The sequence below is a fragment of the Pundamilia nyererei genome, unplaced genomic scaffold (genome assembly GCF_000239375.1).
Source record: "Pundamilia nyererei isolate P.nyererei 1_Seehausen unplaced genomic scaffold, PunNye1.0 scaffold00113, whole genome shotgun sequence".
Lineage (NCBI taxonomy): Eukaryota > Metazoa > Chordata > Actinopteri > Cichliformes > Cichlidae > Pundamilia > Pundamilia nyererei.
The window spans coordinates 811,623-832,146 of NW_005187514.1; the positions used below are offsets into that span (position 1 = coordinate 811,623).

A 20,524-nucleotide genomic window follows, 5' to 3' on the forward strand; every position below is an offset into this window, starting at 1 on the left:
AACCACCATACCATGTGCACTAATCCTTATATAATCGGAGGATTTTGGCTATTAAACTATGCACTAATGAGCCAAAAGTGTGGGCTACATTCTGTTTCCCAAATCTCAACTTTTCCCTCCCCCTACTGATACCCAATTCAAAATGAGCATTTCTCAGTTACAACATTTAATGTGTTGACTTGTCTTTTTTCCCCCCAATAAAATCTAATATAATTTCTATAATTGGATGGCATTTGCAAACCACTTAAGGCTTAACACTTTCGCTTAATTATCATGATGACTGTGGTTAATATTCTTATAATATGGCCCATCATTTTTGGGTAAAGGCAACTACTATTTCAAGCACTGTTAAATTTCTCAACATAACGCTCCGTTCCGTGCACGGAAATAGAGCACACTTGATTCCAGGTAAAACGGATGTCAATTTCATCTTCACATTTCAAAATGCTCCATATCCTGCTGAGGCAGTAAGGTCACGATCTCACTGCAAACATGCACATTTCAATGCTTTCTTCTTGCCATAAATTTTCCACAGTTCTGACTTCTTCTGGAGTGAATCGTCCTTTTGTATGATAACAATGTGCATACTGAATCACTGCAAAGAGCTCTGTCCTTGCCAAAAATCTCACCAAGTGTACTTGTACAAGTCTGCAGGCGCTTTTAATACTGTACTGAACATCCAAGAACGAAAAAAAAAAAGTTTCAAGTGGACAAAATAAACGTAACTAATTTCAAATAACCTTAAGTGAGGTCTGAGGTCCTGGCCGTTCAGTTGTTGTCTGCTCTGAGGCAGTAAGACGATGCCTCCTGGGGCGACAGAGGTGCAGTGTAGATCACCAGTTCTGGTTGGTGAATAAATTTTTCTGTTTTGAAGTTATTTCACTAAAATAATTCTGGTCCAGTGGTTTCTGAATGTTTATTGTCTGAATCTTTTTATTCAAGACCAAAGCTTTAGCCTTGCAACTTTACCTCTAATCACCCCACCACGATACAGAGAAGTGAAACGGTATGAGGAGTGATACTCCTTACCTTTGCCTAGAGCAGATATCACTACATCGCCTGACTGAATTGTAAAATCTCATACTGAAGAGATTTGCTTCAAATAAAACTAATGGACTCAGACTTTGTGTCTGTGAGTGTGTAGCTACATGTTCACATGCATGTTTGAACAGTCAATGAGAAGCAAACATGACTGAGCTTTGCATTTTGTGTGCGTATACAAAAAAGGGCCTTTGTATAGCAAATGTGTTTTATGTGCTTATGTGTGCGTGTGTTTGTTGAGCGTGTCTGTGTGATCCAGCAGTAGCTACGAAGTGTTCGATGTGTTGGGACTCCAGCCCATTTGATAAGCTCTCTCCAGGGTTCTCTTGCAGTCCTGCATCACTGTGCTGAACACAATGTGAGGGTACTGGACCACCAGCCTCTCCACTGTCTCCTCGTTGACCTGCAAATACGAACACAAAGACATGCGCTGTTAACATATGATCGTGTTTTGTCTTAGCTTTAGACCTTCTAACACACTACTGTTGCTTCTATCAATCTTACATTTTTAAAGTTCCGGTTTAAGGAGCCAGCTTATGTTTGAGCACATCACCGAAATAATAAAGAGTTAAAGTCCAACGCAAAAATTTTAGTATTGGAATTCTGTCTATTCAGATGGTGGTGGGTTTATAGTTGTTTTACACCAAGGGTGGGGAACTCCAGGCCTCGAGGGCCGGTGTCCTGTAGATTTTAGATATAACTCTGGGTCAACACACTTGAATCAAATGATTAGTTCATTACCAGGCCTCTGGGGAACTTAAAGACATGTTGAGGGATTATGTAGCCATTTAAATCAGCTGGACATATCTAAAACCTGCAGGACACAGGCCCTTGAGCCCTGAAGTTCCCCCACCCGTGCTTTGCACAGTAGTAGGATGGATGCTACAGTTCTTGACATCATCCTTAGTTGTAGTATTACTGAAGTTTAGTCTGCTATGATGGCTGGAACAGAAAGACCTTAGAGAAATGCTTCTTTAGTCTCACTCAGTATGCAATATTATAAAACCTTGGATAAACAAAATGTAAATGTGCACTGTGTCATTTATTTCCTTCTCCTTTTCAAAATGCTACCACAGGCATTCACTAGCCCTTGGGATCTAAGTCCACCTTAATGATATGATCGTAGTTTTATTAATGAAAGAAAACAGGAGAAGTCGTAGATATGTAGACTAGCTTTTGTTTGCAGCACTAATGTCTTTCAATATTTCCATTCAATCACTTAATAATGTATTTTCAGTGGCAGTGATGGAGGATAAAAAAAAAATAGTCCTCCTGTCTAAAAATATATGCTTACAGGCTTCAAGAAAAACAAGTCACATCAAATGGATTCATTTTGAAGTTACTGAAGAAGTGACGTACAAACATTTCCTCAGACAGTATTTCTTTTCTAGCCTAAAAAAAAGAAAATATCCTGTGACTGGCAGCTCTCTGGGTGAAAATGCCGTGATGATGCCAGAGGTCAGAATGCTTCAAGCTGATAGGAGGCCAACAGTAATTTAAATAAGCATTTGTTACAACTGAAGTATGCAGAAGAGTATCTCTGAACACACAACACGGGGAACCTTAAAGCAGATGAGCTACAGCAGCAGAAGATTACACCGGGTGCCACTCCAGTCAGCTAAGAATGAGTAACTGAGGCTGCTATTCACATGGGCTCGCTAAAATTGACCAACAGAATAGAGAAAATGTTGCCTGGTCTGATGAGTCTTGAGTTCTGCTGTAATATTCAGATGGTAGGGTCAGAATTTGGCATAAACAACATGAAAGCATGGATCTATTCTGCCTTGTATCAGTGGTTCATGCTGGCAGCGGTGGCGTAATGTGTGGGTACAATTTGGGCCTCTTAGTACCAACTGAACACTGTTTAAAAAGCCTACCCGAGTAGGTTGTTGACAATGTCCATCATTCCTGACTACAGTGTACCCAGGATACAATTTTGGATGTGCAGCCATCAAATCTGCAGCAACCGTGTGATGCCTTCATGACAATATTCCCCCAAATTTCTGATAAAGGTCCAACCTGATACTAGTGAGATATAAGCAAGTGTATTCTTCTACAGATTCAGTGCAGCAGACTTTGTTCCGGTTGTTTTCAGTTAAAAGCAAGTGATTTGCGAGAGGATTATAGAATTTCCTCCATGGACAGGAGGATAAAGAGCAAAAAAAAAAAAAAACACTGTTGTAAAATGAATACATAGACAACTTTCTTTGGACAGAGAAAAAATGGCCTGTAAATGGTAAATGGCCTGTATTTATATAGCGCTTTTCTAGTCCCTAAGGACCCCAAAGCGCTTTACATATCCAGTCATCCACCCATTCACACACATTCACACACTGGTGATGGTAAGCTACATTGTAGCCACAGCTACCCTGGGGCGCACTGACAGAGGCGAGGCTGCCGGACACTGGCGCCACCAGGTCCTCTGACCACCACCAGTAGGCAACGGGTGAAGTGTCTTGCCCAAGGACACAACGACCGAGACTGTCCAAGCCGGGGCTCGAACCGGCAACCTTCCGATTACAAGGCGAACTCCCAACTCTTGAGCCACGATCGCCCCAAAAGCCTTTAAGATTCCCGTAAAGGTTATTAGGACACAGCCAATTGCTGACTTGAACTTCTGGTTAAATACAACTCTTTTTTGGTAGCAATTCATTTTTTTTACAAGCACTTAATAAATGTATAATATAAATACATTTAAGCTATAAAATGATAAACAGTAATGATAAATTTTGACTATTGTCCAGGTTGGAGGTGCCATGATTTGTGCGATCACTCACCCCATTTCAGAATAGATTTCCAGGAAGTTGTTGGTTTATTCTTTAAAATAAAAGCTTACAAGGATATACATTTAACAGAAATATGGTTTTAGGTCCAATAAACTATTAAATTGATTAAATAAAAATATGTTTAATGACCTAATTAAGACTAGCAGAAACCCTGCTTGGCCTCTTAGTGCCCTGTACAAATTGTGTACTGAACTACTATGAACGATAGCTGATTCTGTAGGAGCATGCCGTGTGCGTGCTCATATGCACATACAGCTAGACTGTCGTTATGGGTGAAGCACCAGTGGACAGCTGAGATCACCAGGCTAATAAGGCCCTCATGTTCTCAGAGGACAAGAAAGACAAGGAGCTAATAGCTACTCTAGCACTTCTCAAACACTGTCGGGCCACTTAGAGCCAAGAGTGAGAAAGCCTGAGAATATGACAAAGAACAGAGGCACAGTAACCCTAGAGACCTTGAGGGGTTAACCGCAACCCATCCAGAACCAACCCCCCCTACCCACCCGTGAGCATGACACTTTCCAGGGGAAATCATGCATAAACACTTACACACATGTTGACGACACAGTCATCTGATGTTGCCAGTGAAAAAACAAGTTTCACAGTTTCCCTGAGCTTAACGGCCAAACGCCCGTTGGTGTCTGTGTTTAGTATCACAAGAGTCTTGCATCGTCACAGTTCCCTGACTCTTGCTTGGGTTATGATCTCTTCTGGGTGTCATTATATCTGTCTAATTCATTATTGTTCTTCATTGAATGCAAACTTCTTAAGCAGTGGAAATCAGCAATTTATAGTGACAAAACAATGGAAAGACAAATGCAAGACAGACAGAGTTCATTTATTTCTCTAAATCTGCTGAAGAGAATGAATGAGCCGGGAGACCACCAATGTCTCCTGGTTCACAGAAGGTGGATGGAAACTCTGCATAAAACAAGTAAATCCAATAAGACTAAAAGGCAACAACATCCTGTTAGTCTTTCCTTTGACTGCCAAAGTACAAAAAAGCGAGCTGAAGTTAAGGTGCTTGATGCCAAAACCCAGAGTCTTTTAGGAAAGCAGTGTTACAAGACTAATGTAATAAAATCACAACAAGCACAGGGTCAAAAAAGGAATTCTTAATGTCATCTCTCTTTTTTTCTTAGTGGGAGGGGGAGACCTCATGTTAAATACTCAAGATGCCTACTCTCAGCTCTCTCTTTTCACTCAGTGTTGAAGAGAAAGACAATAACAAACAGTAGAAGATGTTGTAATTTTAAATAACTCTCTGAGCTCCAATTCTGGAAAAACACTTTGAATCATCAGCAGGCAAACAAACGAGAAACGAGAAATGGAAATGAGAAAGTTCCAGCAACTCATTCACCGTTGTGATCAGGGATACTTTAGTAAAGCTGAGTCTTTAATATAACAGTGTTTCAGGATATTGCTTTAAAGATTTCACATTATTATAAGATATTATATTCCAATTGCTACGCAAATCATCACATATCCTCAAGTACTGTGAAAGATAAAAGTGAACAAGTGAAGCGTTGCCGTGGAGTATACATCGAGCCATGAAAGGGGATAACAATCAAAGAGTTCCTGCAGATGTCTGAATATCTCAGTATTTTTCTACACGAGAATCGCTGGCTGGGCCATAAGTTACCCTCACAAGGCCTTTTATGGTATGTTTTTGGATGTGTTTCAGGCCACCTGTTTTTATGCACATTTTGAATGCGTCACAAAAAAATCAGGGTGGAAATCACCCTTTCCCTTCTCTCCTAGTTACACTTGCACACTTGTAGCTACTTAAGTTTCTGTGATGTATACAGTTGCTTCTTTGTATAATCCCAGACTGAATACACAATGTTTTGATTAGGGCTTGGTAGGGGTCATACCATCTGTTGCAGGACTCCCCATCCTCTTTGTACCTGGATATGGTCCTTCATGACTTCGCTTTGGTCGGCCTGAAATGCTTTAAATTACACGATCCAAGACTGTCCTCTTCATCTGCAGCGATTTAATAGCATCTAATGAAAACATATGGTTGGATGTGCCCACTTTGTCATACAGTCACAAAAGTAGTGGAAAAATACATTATAGTGAATTTTGTTTTGCAGCTTTTGAAAGATTGATAAAAAAAAAAAACCTGCTTTGCCATTTGGATGGAAACTTGTTTAATCATGTCAGGTTCTCACACAAGCTCCTATAACTAGTAGGTACTTATGGTTTTGGGAGACTAGGCCGGTTCTAGCTATAGGCAGATGTGGGATCAGCCAACCCAAACTGACGAAAGCAATGAAAAATTAGTCATATTTTTTCAGCCAATAGAAAAGCACCCAAGAAAGCATGAGTAATGTGCAAACTGCCTAAGGCCCGCTTCCAAAGTCTCCCCTTGTACCGCCTCTTAAAGTGATCAGAGGCACAAACACACAGAGGTCAGAAGAAGCAGACGGCTGTGTCTCTCGGAGGCTGCACAGGTGTCCGACTATGAACTCAGAGCAACAAGTGAACTACACCAACATGGTCCCACTGCTTGTGAGGCAATCACACACACTCCTGGTTAAAAGTGTTGTGAAGCTTTCTCCCCCTCCTTTGGTTTAGGCTATCACGTGTAATTTCAGGATAGATAATTGCTGACATGTTTTGGTCTGTGAAAACGTTGCTTCTGTGAAATCCTTGGGAGACTAAACTATTTCCATCTTTTTTGACTGACTGTGCTGTCAGAGTAGCTGCTGCTGTGAGTATGAAAGTTCCTTTAGATGAATGTTATGTGCTTTATAATATTCTTGAGTATTTTTATCTAAGGACTACTTTGAGCCTCACAGTACAGAAATCAGCTCTAATTAAGCACGTTTAGTGGCAGACTGGCCATCAGAAGTACCTGGAATGCATCCTGGTGAGCTAAAGGTCATTTTGGCCTGCTGCAAATAAGCTGATGGACTTTTCAGAATCCACATCAAGCGTGACTCTGTCGCCCACTCTCAGAGCCTGAATCCTCTTGCTACAGTGTATCCATTATGTACGCACTGCAAAGACTTACCCAAATGCACACATGCAGCTTACCCTTCTCCCTTACTGTTTCTGCAAGGCATGCAACGTCTATCTGCTGCTCTAAACATAATGTTAGAGAACTCACAGGAAAGGTGGAGAAGATAGGGAGAGAGAACACTAGGCAGATCATCTGAGCATGTCTGAATTGCTGTACTTTTTGTTTAGTTTCAGCGCGTATGTGTCTTTTAGGAATTTTCATCATTTTGCTCAGTGTTTGAATATAAATATTTTCATTTGAAAGTTTGACCTCAGTCTATATCTTATTCAGTGATCATGAGCTGCAAACTACTTCTTTTGGTTGTCAGTATCTAGCTCTGCATATCAGACTGTATTCTGATTGGTGCACCGATATAGCCGTAGCAGACATCGAAAGCTCAGGTTCAGACAGCTTTGTCTCGTCGCCCCAAAGTTTTGCTTTTGTAGTCTGGAAAACTTTCAGATACATATAGTGGACAAGTTTCATCTGTAGGGGTTTTGCATCTTTCTTGCAGTAATTAAGACAACCATAGTATTTAAAAATAAAATGTTGGTTTTTATAATACTTATAAAAATCTTAATTAACCATAAATAATACTTTTAATTCTTCTTAATTAATTCTTTTTCATTTTCTCTAACCCATCTCCCACACTCTTTTTTTAGTTTAACTGATCCAAAAATAGAAAAGCAAATAGCTTACTGATAGCGCTATTATTTGTCTTTTGCTAAGACATCCAATAGCATTAAAGTGAATTCTTTTAGTCGTGTACAGAAAATGTGGTGACAATAGCACATAACACATGGGGTTCGCCTAAATGGCCTGAGATTGATTCAAATTCCTGGCCTGAATTATTTATTTCAATCCAACCTTGAGCTCTTTTATTTCTCAGAAGAGATCCTGAAATGTACATCCAATCTAGAGGGAGAGACATTAATCATTAAAATTTATTTTAGTAAATATTAAACTTATTCCCCAACTATTTTCATCTTGCATTACTGCATCTGCAACGGCACTATATATAGCAGGATTTATTATCACTATTTTGACAGACTCAAACTCAAAGTCAACACTCTTGGAGATGATTCTGTGTCTATTGTATGTAGAACAAACATACAGATCCCTGCTCTTCTTCAGCCTGTGAAACAACTTGAAACAAATAATATTAATCACTGTAGTGTGGTAATGATGATTATTATGTTTTTGTAGGGATCATGTACAAACCACTTAAAGCAGCGGCGTCCAGGGTGCCACTTGGCTTATGCTCACAATATATAAGCACTGCAGGCCTGGCAAGTAAGTATAAAGTAAGTATAATAATGAAGAAACAAACATAATGGTTTAACAGCTGTCTCCTTTTCCTGTTTTTAAGTTTTATTCAGGCGTCATGTCTGGGATCCTTTTAACAAATTCTCCAGCTGGCTCGAAAAAACACAAGCACAGACTTTACTATAATTTTAACTGATATATCTTGCTTTAATGTAAGGTCATTCACTGTCTTTATTAAGTGGACAAAGTGAAATGAGAGAGAAGTCGAAAGATGGAACAAAGGTTTAAAAGATCGAAACCCCCACACACCCTCCTACTCGCAGACAAACACCTGCAGTTTGCCTGCAAAGATGGCAGGGACAAAAAACAAGAGAAGAAAAGCTTAACCAAGGCCTCCAAACACACAGAGAGAAGTTAAGTTTGTTATGACATATGGCTGAGCCTCATTAACAGATAAAATGACAACCCCCTGATTGCCTTCATAACATATTATGCTGTATTCTTGAAAAGAGAATGAAACATTCCCTAGCTCGTTAATCAGGGCTTAATTACAATTAAAACAGATCTAAAGAATAGACCTGTCACGCTGATGGGAGGCCATAACATTCATTAATGCTAATTTAGTGCAGCGCCACTTGCTCAGGAAACATGGCACACACAACACGGCTCCCAATCAAAATGCTGAATCATTTCCTAATTGCTGGTTGTGGCAATGCTAAATGTTTGAGCTTCAACAAGATTGCTTTGATGGAAATCATGAAAACACTCGCTATTGTCCTGACCTGGGTTCTTCTTCTTTTTTCCCCCCACTGTCACATACAATGGGGCATGAAATAACTGCAATTCAAATATTTTACTTTGTGATGAACGGCTGATGTTTCTTTTTCTTTTGGACATTAAAGACTATATACGTTTTATGTTGATATGACGCAACAGAGAGATTCCTTGTCCTGGTTTTGAGATTTATTCTATTATTTTGCAGGGTGGAGCCTACGCTGTGGACCAAAAAAAAACCACTGACTTGGACGTTCATACATCATAGCATCCGTTAACTTTCTTCCCTTGCAGTAGCCTGGCAGCGAGCCTTACTATAAGATCTTTCTGCCTACAAACGACAGCCATCTGTAAAGAAACCCTGTCGCAGCAAATACCCAGAGTTCACGGATACAGTCCTCCTCTTTTCAGCTTGAACAACGCTGCGTGCCCTTTGCACAGCTGTGAGTTATGTGAAATGAGATGTGATGACATCACCACACCTGCTTGGTATTTGCAGCTCAAAGCTGAAGTTTGACATGAAGGTCAGACCATATGCTGTAGGTAACTGGCAGGTACAGAGGGGAGTCCTCTGGTTACAATTGTGCCACTGACTTCTTCTAACCAGCCATTCAGCTGCTTCCTCTCCGACTGGGTAATATAGCGCTTAATGATATTTTGTTGCTTGGCAACATAAACTTAAAAATGCTATCAGACGATGGGGCCTGTAGTGACTGGAATGGTGCTTTAGATATATGGCTCCTTGAGGGATTCTCTTCTTTTTTTTAGCCCATGCAGGCCTGATCCACTGTACTGTACAACCCCGCCGTCGAACCTGCTGCCAAATCTGTAGGAGAGCCATATGATAGAGCAGATCGCTATTCACTGATGATTCTAATCTTTGAGAAGCATCTGGGAGAGCAGCCACAGCTATCTGGAGCAAAGCCTATACTTATGATATTTTCCCCCATTTTAACTTCAAAGATGCTGCCCTCTAGATCTAAGTGCGGTGTAATTCACCCTGATGGGAAATGCGCTGCTGTCAGGGTTTACAAGAGGGTGAGGGAGATGAGGGAAAAACAAAAAGATGTATGTCTGATATGTCGTTGGACAAAGAGCACCTTTTATGTGAACATGCTGCGCAGTAAATGAGATTACGTTGTGGGGTTGGATGTGCAAGCGCACACTGACAACCGCTCGTCTACTTTTACATGAGATGGCTGAATGTAAGCGACAGTAAGTTGTCAAGCTGACCTCTTGCTCTCTCTTGGAGTGCTCTTATGTGCTTTCTTCCTGCGAGCCCTCTCTTTTTTTAAGACTAATCCGCTGATGCAAAATGCACTCTATCACCACGTAAAATATGCATTTACCGCAAACACTGGGCCCTCTCTTGGTAAGCAGCACAGTAAAATCCATCGTAAAGATGACTAATGCCGCAGCCGTTCACATTCTCAGATGGAAAAAGAAGAATGGGGTTGTAAATCGATAATCAGATACACAAACATGAAGATGCATATCGTATTAGACCGTCATGGCGAGAACACACTCTTCGTGGTTCTAGCAATCAGGCGAGGGAAATGGAATAAACGGCGTAATCCACAGAGCGCTGTTTTGTTCGTAGCAACATGACCCTGAGAAAGAAACAGAACACTGACGGTTGATATTGAACAATAATTTAAACGAATGTGCATTTTAGAGAAAAGATATGTTCCACGGTCCTTCTTATATTGCAAAAATGTTTCTTCCCAAAAATGGCCCCACTATTTTATTCCTTTTTTGTTTTCAATAAATTCGGCACAGGTCTGCAGGGTTCTTTTCTTTGTCTCATCTCTCCCCATTTTCTTTGGCCATGTGGCAGCCATTGCTAGTTCCTGGCCCATAAAGAGAGACAAATAGCCCCCGTTCCCTGTCTGTTCCTATGTAGACAGTGTATCAGTCGACCAGTAAATACATTTGGGGTAAATGTTTAAAAAGCCTGTTTAAGCAGCAGAAGAATGCAGTGCATCAGGTCTTAGTAAAACACAGCTTAAATGAGTCTGGATTTAAACAGGTCAGATTTATAGCCTTCTTTAAACTGCTCAGAGGAAAAGCCCCCGTTGTAAAGTTTCCAAACGAGTAACTGGACAACTGAACAATAGTTCACCATCTCTGATAAGGAGAGGAAAGAGGGAGTGGGGAATGTATGGCAAAAACAAGAAAGCAACAAACTAGGAGACGCAGGAGCAGAGAGAGAACAAAGAGATCCCCATAAACTTATTCTGAAGGATTCAATATTTCTAAATGATCTACTGATGCATTGGCTCAGAAGCTTAAAGGAACATACTTCTGACCAAAGAAGGTCTGAGTTTAAATATTTTGATTTTGTCTCAAAAAGCCAAGCAAGCCTTGCAGAAATCTGCAGCGCTTGGCTCTGAACGTGCGTTTAAAAACCAGGTCAGGCACTGTTTGCGACAACTAAGGTCTGGTCCTCCTCATCCCTGCACAATATCAGACAGCAGCAGAACTCAAAAGCAGGGTGTCAGTACAAACACTCGCACACGCACACACAAAGAAGAATGGGGGCTCAACTGAACAGGGTCAGAGAAAGAGGTTCTGGAGGCCAGATTCTTAAACCCCACACTCCATCACGCGTGACAAAGGTAACTAAAGGAATGTGTAAAAGGCTCAAGCCAATCCTTCTTTCCACACCGGCCATCTTATCGCTGCAGACTGGAGGAAAGCATACCGTAGCTCAAAAGGCTTTTTGCAATTTATTTGTCCATCATGGTTAAACCTATTAGGCCAAATATAATAAAGCTAATTAAAATCTAAGGTGTTTTGTTTATATAGGGTAGTGGCTCTAAAGGTGAAGGCAATCCATACACTCACAATGAATACGTTTTCCTAACATAGTCCTCTAAAGTAAGATTTAGTTAGTTTTTTTTTGAGGCAAAGAGTTTGCACAAATTTTTTTAAGTTCTAGGAATTAATTAGATTTTACAGCGTAGCCAAAAGGTCCACAAAGTAATACTGTTAATTATAAAACTGTAATGCAATATTAATAAGTGTGTCTTAACAGATGGTTTTATTTATGCCAATAAAAAGCATACTTCCCTCACCACAGTGTACAGAGGCAAAATTACAGTGGATTTCTAAAACAATTAATATCTGACTAAAGTGCAGAATTTCAGCTTTAATTCAAAGACTTCAACAAATATTTTGTATTTGCTGTTTAACAATCAGCCATTTTTGAAAGCCTTCTTTCAAGGGGACAAAAGTACCTGGACAAGTGACTGATAACAGTTTGATAATGCCTGTTCCCTGTTCTGGTATTCCATGACATTTAAGGAGATAAAAGATCTGGAGTTGCTTCCAAGTGTTGAACTTGGATTTGGTAGCTACTCACTGGAACTTTTAAAAACGAGGCCCAAGAAGATGTTGATGCAAGTGAAAGAGACCATCATTATGCTGAAAAACTAAAATAAACCTATCAGAGTATAATAAAAACTTTAGGAGCCGCCAAATCAACAATGGGGTACATTCTTAAAAAGAAGGAATGTGCTGGCGAGCTCAGCAAAACCAAAAGGCCTGAAAGACCACAGAAGATAACTAAAGTGTTTGATTGCAGAATCTTTGCTTAACAAAAACCATCACAACACCAAGCCAAGTAAAAAAAACATAGATGCATTCACAAATATAACTGCACAGAGTTTACAACAAGGGGCAAAAACGCTGGTTACACTCAGTGATGTGACTTCTGTCAGGAGTATGCTGATGTGCAGAGGCTTATACTCTCTGCTCAGGAAAATGACTAGACAGCACTTCGTATTCTTAAGGAGTCGGATCTCAACCCATTAGATCATTCTTTTCAAGTATTAAGGACAACAGTAATGACACAGAGACCCATAAATAAGTAGAAACTAAAGGTGGCTACAGTAATGGCCTAGTAGATCATCAGGGAGAAAACAACATTTGTCCCTGGGTTCACTTCAGGGAACCATTCACTGCAAGGATTTTCATCTTTATTAAAAACAAGTATTACAAACAATCCTTCTATGTAAAATCACGCTAGCTTGTTTAATTAGTTTTGAGCTTCTGAAAATGGGGGACCGTTTTTAAAAGGGGCTGTAATTTCTAAGAAAGTTACCAAGTTAAACGCCTTGTTTAAAGCCCTTGAAATAAAGCCGAAACTCTGCACTTCAATCACATCTTGATTATTGAATTTGAAATCCACTGTTGTGGTGTAGAGATGCAAAATTCAAAAAATATGTCACTGTCCAAAAACATGATGATTTCTTTGGGATAAAGAAAGTTATTGTGACAAACCACATCACATGAGAGCAAACGTTCACAAGAATTTTGCATGAGAGCTGTAGATTAAAAACAGTTCAAATGGCATTATAGAGCATAAAAACATTGCTGGAAAAAATTCTCCCCAAAACAATAATAATACTTCTAGTATGGTGCTCTGAAAACAAAATGCTTTCATTACTGGAAATACAATAAAGCTTCCTGCTTACCTATTGGACAAACTAAGATTTCTTTTTGGTTTCTAAAATCACAAACAAGCTAATTGGGTACTGGCAAACACACACGAAACACAAATTCCATAGCGGCTTACTGGAGGTCAAACACTCGCACAATTCCTTAAAGATAATCACAACAGAGCTACCTTGTTTAATTATTTTGCTTTGTATGACTCCCTTGTTATTCAGAATAAATAAATAAATAAATAACAAGGACAGCTTGACCCTGTCCTTTCGAAGAAAACCATTATACAAAATTCATAGCGACTCTTTAAAGACCACAAGCAGTAGATTACGTCTGTAAACTGGTCAAAGTCAAAAAGCAGTGGCCAGCACTCAGTGATCTCATTTGAAGGCTGAAGTGTGCACAACACCTACAGCTGGGTTATTATCCTGAATTACTGGCTAATTCCTAATAATGAAATAAAAGCAATACAACTGGAGTCAAGTTCTGTTAAACAAAAAGGACAAACAAACATGTTGTATTCAGATTTCAGCCTTTTATTTGATTCTCTGTCAGTAAAAGCATTTTATGGTGTAAATCTGTATCTTTGTTCTCAGCTCTAATGTTAAGCAAGCTGTCACAAGAACTCTGCTCCAATAAAAAATATTTATTGGATGTTTTTTCACAGTCACTTGTAAATCTGACAGATGTAATCAGTCCCGCTAAAAAAATTTTCACCACTCTTACTACAAGCCTCATTTACCCATTCACAAAAATGCTTTTGTCAATGCCCAAGTACTTTTCTGCTAATACAAACACACACAGACAGGAAGGACACGCAGCCCCTTCCTTGGCGACAGCCCCACCCCATTCCTCAAACTTGGCTGGATGTATATTAAATTTGAAACGCCGGTGCATTCAGTGATGCTTGTTACATTGTCATTAGCATTAAATACCCAATCCATAACTAACACAGTCAGACACTGTGCCTGCAGGCTAAAATGTTCTTTGATAACCTACCGTCGCCGCCTCTGTGAGACAATGAGGAAAAAAGAATGTACTGTTAGTTACTGCCCAAACACCTATCACATTTGGCAACTCCGAGTACCCCGAGCAAACCGACTGTTGTCTACTGTCTGCCCATGACTCCATGAGATTATGTTGACCTCAGCTGTAGTCAGTAAACAGCACTGGATGATGGAGGAAGCGGAGGGCGAGGAGACAAAGAGGGAAGACAGACGAGGGGGCTACTTGAATGAACTAATTGAATGAGCAAAAGATGTCCGCAGCATCCAAAATTCAAACAACCTTGGTTGTCCTTACGCAGAGAAGGAGGAAAAGGGAGACGAAATAAACAGACAAAAAGATGGGAATGGGGTAAAAAAAAAACAAATAAATAAAGTAAGGACAAGATAGTGAGAAGGCCAAGATGTGCATGGGGGTGTATGTGTGGCCAGGTGAGGTCAGGTTTACGTGTGCGCTTTGGCTAGATATTTGTTGAAGGGCAATTCTGAGATTCCCTTGAGCTACTCGGTGAACTCTGTCAGTGTCTCACTTTATTTCACCCTCTCTCCTTCACTGTCCCTTGCTCCTGCCCTTTAGAAACAAGATGAAGGGATGATCAGGAGGCGGCTTCAGTTAAGACCGCCAATCAATACAGCTCTTCTGTGTGGGATGAGACTCCAAGATTACACTGAAAATCACAAATGGCAAATGACTCTTTCAAACTACTTTCTCCACTTTGAACATTCAAGCCTGACCAAAGCCTTCAAAATAGGAACCAGAGAAGCTCCCTATCTTGCACTTGATAGTGTGCACGCAGTGGCTTTCTCCTAATTCCCTTTCGCATTAGAAACCTTTAAACTAAGGATCCCCGCTGTTCACAATAACAACACTCATCAAAGAAAGTTTTACTGAACTCCCAAACTCTCATTTCCTAAACGAGAGTTAAAATGCCTCCTAACTCTTCACCATACTTCATCTTTGTTTTCTTCAGTCCAAACCTCCAGGCCCTGAACAATTAGGCCCTTGTTTATGTCTGCAAATTGCTGTGCCGTGCCTATCAGTGTATAGTCCCTGGCAGCTGGATGCACCGGTGGAACGACCATATTGATTGGGATGTCTGTTCTTTTAACAAGGTCTGTCTGGTTGCTCTATCTAGGGGTACAGCAGTGTTCATACGTGTTCCCCAAACACCGCTCCACCTCAGTTCAGGTAATGGAAGCACACTTCAAAACTGCTTACACAAAACACTTTTTGGTGGGGCAATTTGTAAAGGGAATACCCAGTACACGCTCGATTGTTCCATATTATCTAATTTTCTTATTATTTTCTCTTGGTTTCTGTCATTTGTGAAATTTTTTGTTTAGCCTTTTAACCACAAGGCCAACCCTCATTTTACTTTCTCTTCTCCTCCCCCTCTTCTCATTATTACTATGATAACTCTAACTTTCTTCACCAGCTGTCCCTGAAGAGGCCAGTAGCAGTCAGTGTCATTATTTTCCATAGTCCAGCTTCATGCTGACTGCATGAGTTTGCTTCTCTCTCTGTTTCACAGCCTTGACTGCCCATTTGTTTTCACTCTAATGAAGTAGTGGAAACGTAGCTGGGGAAGAAAGAAGGGGAAGAACTAGTGAAAAAGGAGAAGGGGGACTAGATGGGGTTAAAAGAGAGGAGGAAAGAGACAAAGCACATGAGAAGTTTAGGGAGTTGACAGAGGAAGAAAGAAAATGAGGAAAAAAAAGGTGCATTTGAGCAAGCTGTGAAAATGTTTCTAAAGAAAATATTCCACCAAGTCTGAATAAGATCAAAAATCCCCAAAAGTGAGATATACAGAAAGAAAGAAGACACAAAATTTAACTCGCAGGCCAGGAGGGCCCATTACAGAAAAAAGCAACTTAACAGAGATATGAATACAGTGTTGAGATAAGAGCACGCTGAACATTACTAGGCCCTGTACAGATCAGTAAAAATCTTTGTTCTTTCTCTTTCCCATGTGATTGGAAACTTCCTTGTGGTTGTCCAAAAAAAAAGAAAAAAGTTAGCACTCACCTTCCACTTTAATTGGCCAATCACATACCAGCAAGTCAACCTAGTTCAAAACTAGCACCAGAATAGGAAAGAAAGGTGATTTGAGTGACTTTGAATAAGTCATGGCTTTTGGAGCCAGATGGGTTGGCCTGAGAATTTTGGGAACTGCTGATCTACTGGGATTTTCCCACACAACCATCTCCAAAGTTTACAGAGAATGGTCTGAAAGAGAAAAACTATCCAGCGAGTGGCAGCTCTCTGGGCGAAAATATTTTATTGATGCCAGAGGTCAGAACAAAAACACAACAGGAACTCAAATAACAACTTGCTACAACCAAGGTGTGCAAAAGAGCATCTCTAAACGCACAACGTGTGGAAACTTGACGCAGCTGGGCTACAGCAGCAGAAGACCACACGGTTGTCACTCCCTGTCAGCTAAGGACAGGAAACTGAGGCTAGAGTATACACGGGCTAACCAATTGAAAAACAGTTGCCTGATCTGATTTCTGCTGTAACATTCGGATGGTAGGTTGGCAATTTACAACAATATTAAAACAATGATTAATCCTGCCTCGTATCAAAAGTTTGGCAGGTGGTGATGGTGTAATGATGTGATGGATTTGCACACTTTGGGTTCCTTAGCCACAGATGAGAATCGTTTAACCGCCACAGCCTACCAGAGTATTGATGCAGATCATATCCATCCCTTTATGACCATATCATACCCATTCTCTGATTCTGGCTGCTTCCAGGAGGATAATGTGACATGTCACAAAGCTGAAATAATCTCAAACTGGTTTCTTTGAAAGGGACACTTCAATCATGGAAGGGCAACTGACAAATCTGCAACAACTGTGTGATCCTGTCATATCAATATAGACCAAAATCTCTAAGGATACTTTCCACCAACTTGTTGAATCCATGAAAAATAAAGGCAGTTTCGATGGCAAAAAAGGCACCAACCTGATACTAGCAATTTGTACTTAATGAAGCATGAGTGTAGTTATGTGGATTTGTGTTAGTTTAGCATATTATTGTGTGCTTGTGTCTCTGCCTAGGGCGGGAGAATGCTTTTGTCATATTCCTATAATTTTAGTTAAAAAAGACCTCTGAAGATAGTGTTCTAGTTACAATCATCGCGTGGATTAAAACATAATGTTGCTTTGTGTTTGTGGAATGCAGAAAGATGATTCCTTCCCACACAGAAGATCTAACACTTAACAGTAGACTTACTGAGGAGCTGCTCTTTTCTGAGACACACAGATTGACACATGCAACAAAAAGGATTCATTTTTCAGAAGATTAAGGCACTTTTTCCCTGAGTCTGATTACTTTGAAAGACTGGCACAGTCATAGCAGAAAGAGGGAAAAAAAATGAATTGATTTGATTATTTTGAGGCAAGTCTGGATCAATCGCATTCTTTCCCCTCGTCAGAACGGGGTCATTTTGCCCTGAGGGCAGAGGGGTGTAATCATTTGAGGCAGGCGAAGCACGCCATTTTCCCGAGCCTAGGGGTTCTGATTTCAATGCTCCATTATGAGCTGTGTTAACAGCAAATAACATGAATTCCTCTCAGAGAACACACACTGTTACACTCAGACACGTTGCATTCGAGGGTGTATAAACACACTGTGACACAAAGGAAATCCTCCAGACAGAGCCCTTCTGAAGAAGGACAGAAGGGGTAAAAAGTCAGTGGGACAAAATGTATATGGTTTAGCCACTGAAGGTAGAAACTAGATAAGAAATCAAATAGATTTTACTCACATCTGTGCCTGTGCTAAGTCTGTGTTTGAACAGATTTAAAAAAACAAAAAAAAAACAAAGAAGAAAAAATCCCTCGTATCACCCTAAATAGCAGTAGACACACAATTCAAGCTCCCCTGCTTTAAAATGTATACAGTACAGAAGCACGTTTGTATAAACTGTGACGAAGGAAATCGATCCTTCACACTGCTCCACATGAGGAGAGCCAGCTGGATCCTGTTAACAGTTCTTAAATGAATTCTACACTTTCTAAATCCGGTGACATTCAGGGAGGCTGTTACATTAAAATTCCCAGCGTTTTGACAATTCCAAACAAATTTACACAGGCTGGGTTGTGCTGCTCAGGCACTGAGCTGACTGGTTGGTCCGCACCATGTGTCAAGGTTAACACAAGATTGTGTTTGTGTAAGACTGACAGGACCCACTCTGAAACCCAACTCCATTAGTTAGTGTGAAAGATTGTGGGGGCAGAAGTCTGAAATTATGCTTATTTTGAATAGTTAAATGTAAATTATACAACCTGCCTAAATGTAATATTGACAAGTTTAGAAAAGCCCTGACGGGCAAGAAGAGGACACATCTAACGTATTCAATTTTTTCCAGCAAATGACAGATATTTGCACTAAATTTCCACAAAACACACACGCTGAACAAAAACCAAACACAGTCCTTGTAAGGGAAACATTAACTTGAATATTTGCAATATGTCCACAACACTGTAAACACAGCACGAGACAAGAAGCAACTAATAACATTAGCAGACCGCTCTGTGTAAGCATATATAACAATTTATTTTTTGGACTGAAAACATTCCTGGTTGGTATGTACAGAAAAATAATTTTGGGCTAGGGAGTATCAAAAAGGCTTGTGTAGCAGTCGGCTAATTTGTTAATGCTGGGGTTGTTTCTTATGTTTGTACATTTATCAGGCCTCAGTCACACAGGCCTAGAAACCACTGTTTCAAGGGAATAATGTGTAATTCCCCACCAAGTGGGTGGATTATTGCTGGAGGTTGCTGGTCGCTGCACCAAAACACTCCATGCAGTTGCTAACAGTTTGTTGCGGTCACCCATAGTTTGCATAGAATATGATAAATTTTCTTCAAATGTTTGCCAAGGACTCGCTGAACAAGTGTGAAACTTGAAAAATGGTGACACAGATTGGAAACAGACCGCTTGTCTCCAAAGCCAGGGTTGTGTCTCACCCCTGCAGCTAACATGTTTTGAAGGCGCAACTTTTACCTTGAAGGCGAGTCCTTTCTGTTTCCAGTTTGCAATGGACTTTTTGCATTTCTCTATCATGTATCAAAACAGTTGGCGATGTAAAACAAGTTGTCATTTACATGCAAAGTGGCCAATTAAAACAATCACAAGGAGGTTTTCAGTGCACCGTCACATAACTCTTTGTGACCAATTACCTGTAGCAACTGCTACTAGCAACCACTTGCCAACCGGTTGGGGAATACATATACAAAAAGCAACACCAATGAAAAATATATGATGTCTACTCTTACCACAGCGTAACGTCAAACAATTATAGAAACAAAACAGAGTGCCAATGGGGAGCAAAAAACCAGAGAGTAGTGACAGTTATCAAGCAGTGAGCGTAGACAGGGATTTTCATATTAGATGACTCTCTGACCGTCGTTGTAAGGGAGCTTTTTTCAAAAAAGAGAAAACAGTGGTTTGACAACACGGTTGTACCTTCGACATTTACTTGAAGAACAATTAGTGATGTAATGTTGAAAAACCTTGAACAACCTATGAGCACAGAAGCATGTTTTTCACAGAAGTACTGCTGACCTTGTACGTTGGTCATTCACGCTGTCAACAATATGCTTAAAAAAGTGGAGAAAACATAGCTATGCCTTACAACTTCTATTAAACAATGAAGATTTAAATAAAATGAGGCATGAGGAAAAAAATTCAAATGGATTTGTTAATATAAAGAAGAGATGCTGTGGCTGGGAGAAATTCCAACTTAAGTAATTTGCACAAGACTTTCATTATGTTCAAACCTTGTGGGATTGAGAGTTATCCCCCAGCTTCTATGTTTTGCCAGAAGTGCATTAAGGGCAAAGATTAGATTAGTTTGCCCCGAGATTGAATTGGACATGCCTTAGGATTTTACTGCTGTGATACACAAATAAAGCGTGATACAACATTGCTAGGGGCTTAAATGTCAAATGCATGCCAGAAAAAATTATGAGCATAATGAAAGCACTGCCTACAGTAACACAAATTTGCAAAGTACCTCAAAACATTGATTTGATTTATTTAGGAGGCGCAGTTTCAACAAACATTACAAAAACTACAATTTCATGCCAAGCAGAGGTCAAAGAATTTAGAATTGGTGCATGAAATGTTGATAACTTAGATTGTAAGACAAAATGTGTATCTTATTTGAAATTATGTGTATATATAT

The 20,524-nt window shown here is 40.0% G+C and overlaps 1 protein-coding gene across 2 annotated transcripts in view; it reads right to left on the reverse strand.

Moving 5' to 3' along the window:
* Positions 1 to 748: 748 nt before the first annotated feature.
* The window catches only part of fbxl17 (F-box and leucine-rich repeat protein 17), a 217,911-nt gene continuing 198,135 nt past the window's right edge, over positions 749 to 20,524 (reverse strand). For both annotated transcript variants that reach the window (XM_005741722.2, XM_013913073.1), the window contains one exon: positions 749 to 1,444. In XM_005741722.2, coding sequence (XP_005741779.1) covers positions 1,307 to 1,444 — 138 coding nt within the window. In that variant the 3' untranslated portion in view covers positions 749 to 1,306. The remainder of the gene's footprint in view (positions 1,445 to 20,524) is intronic.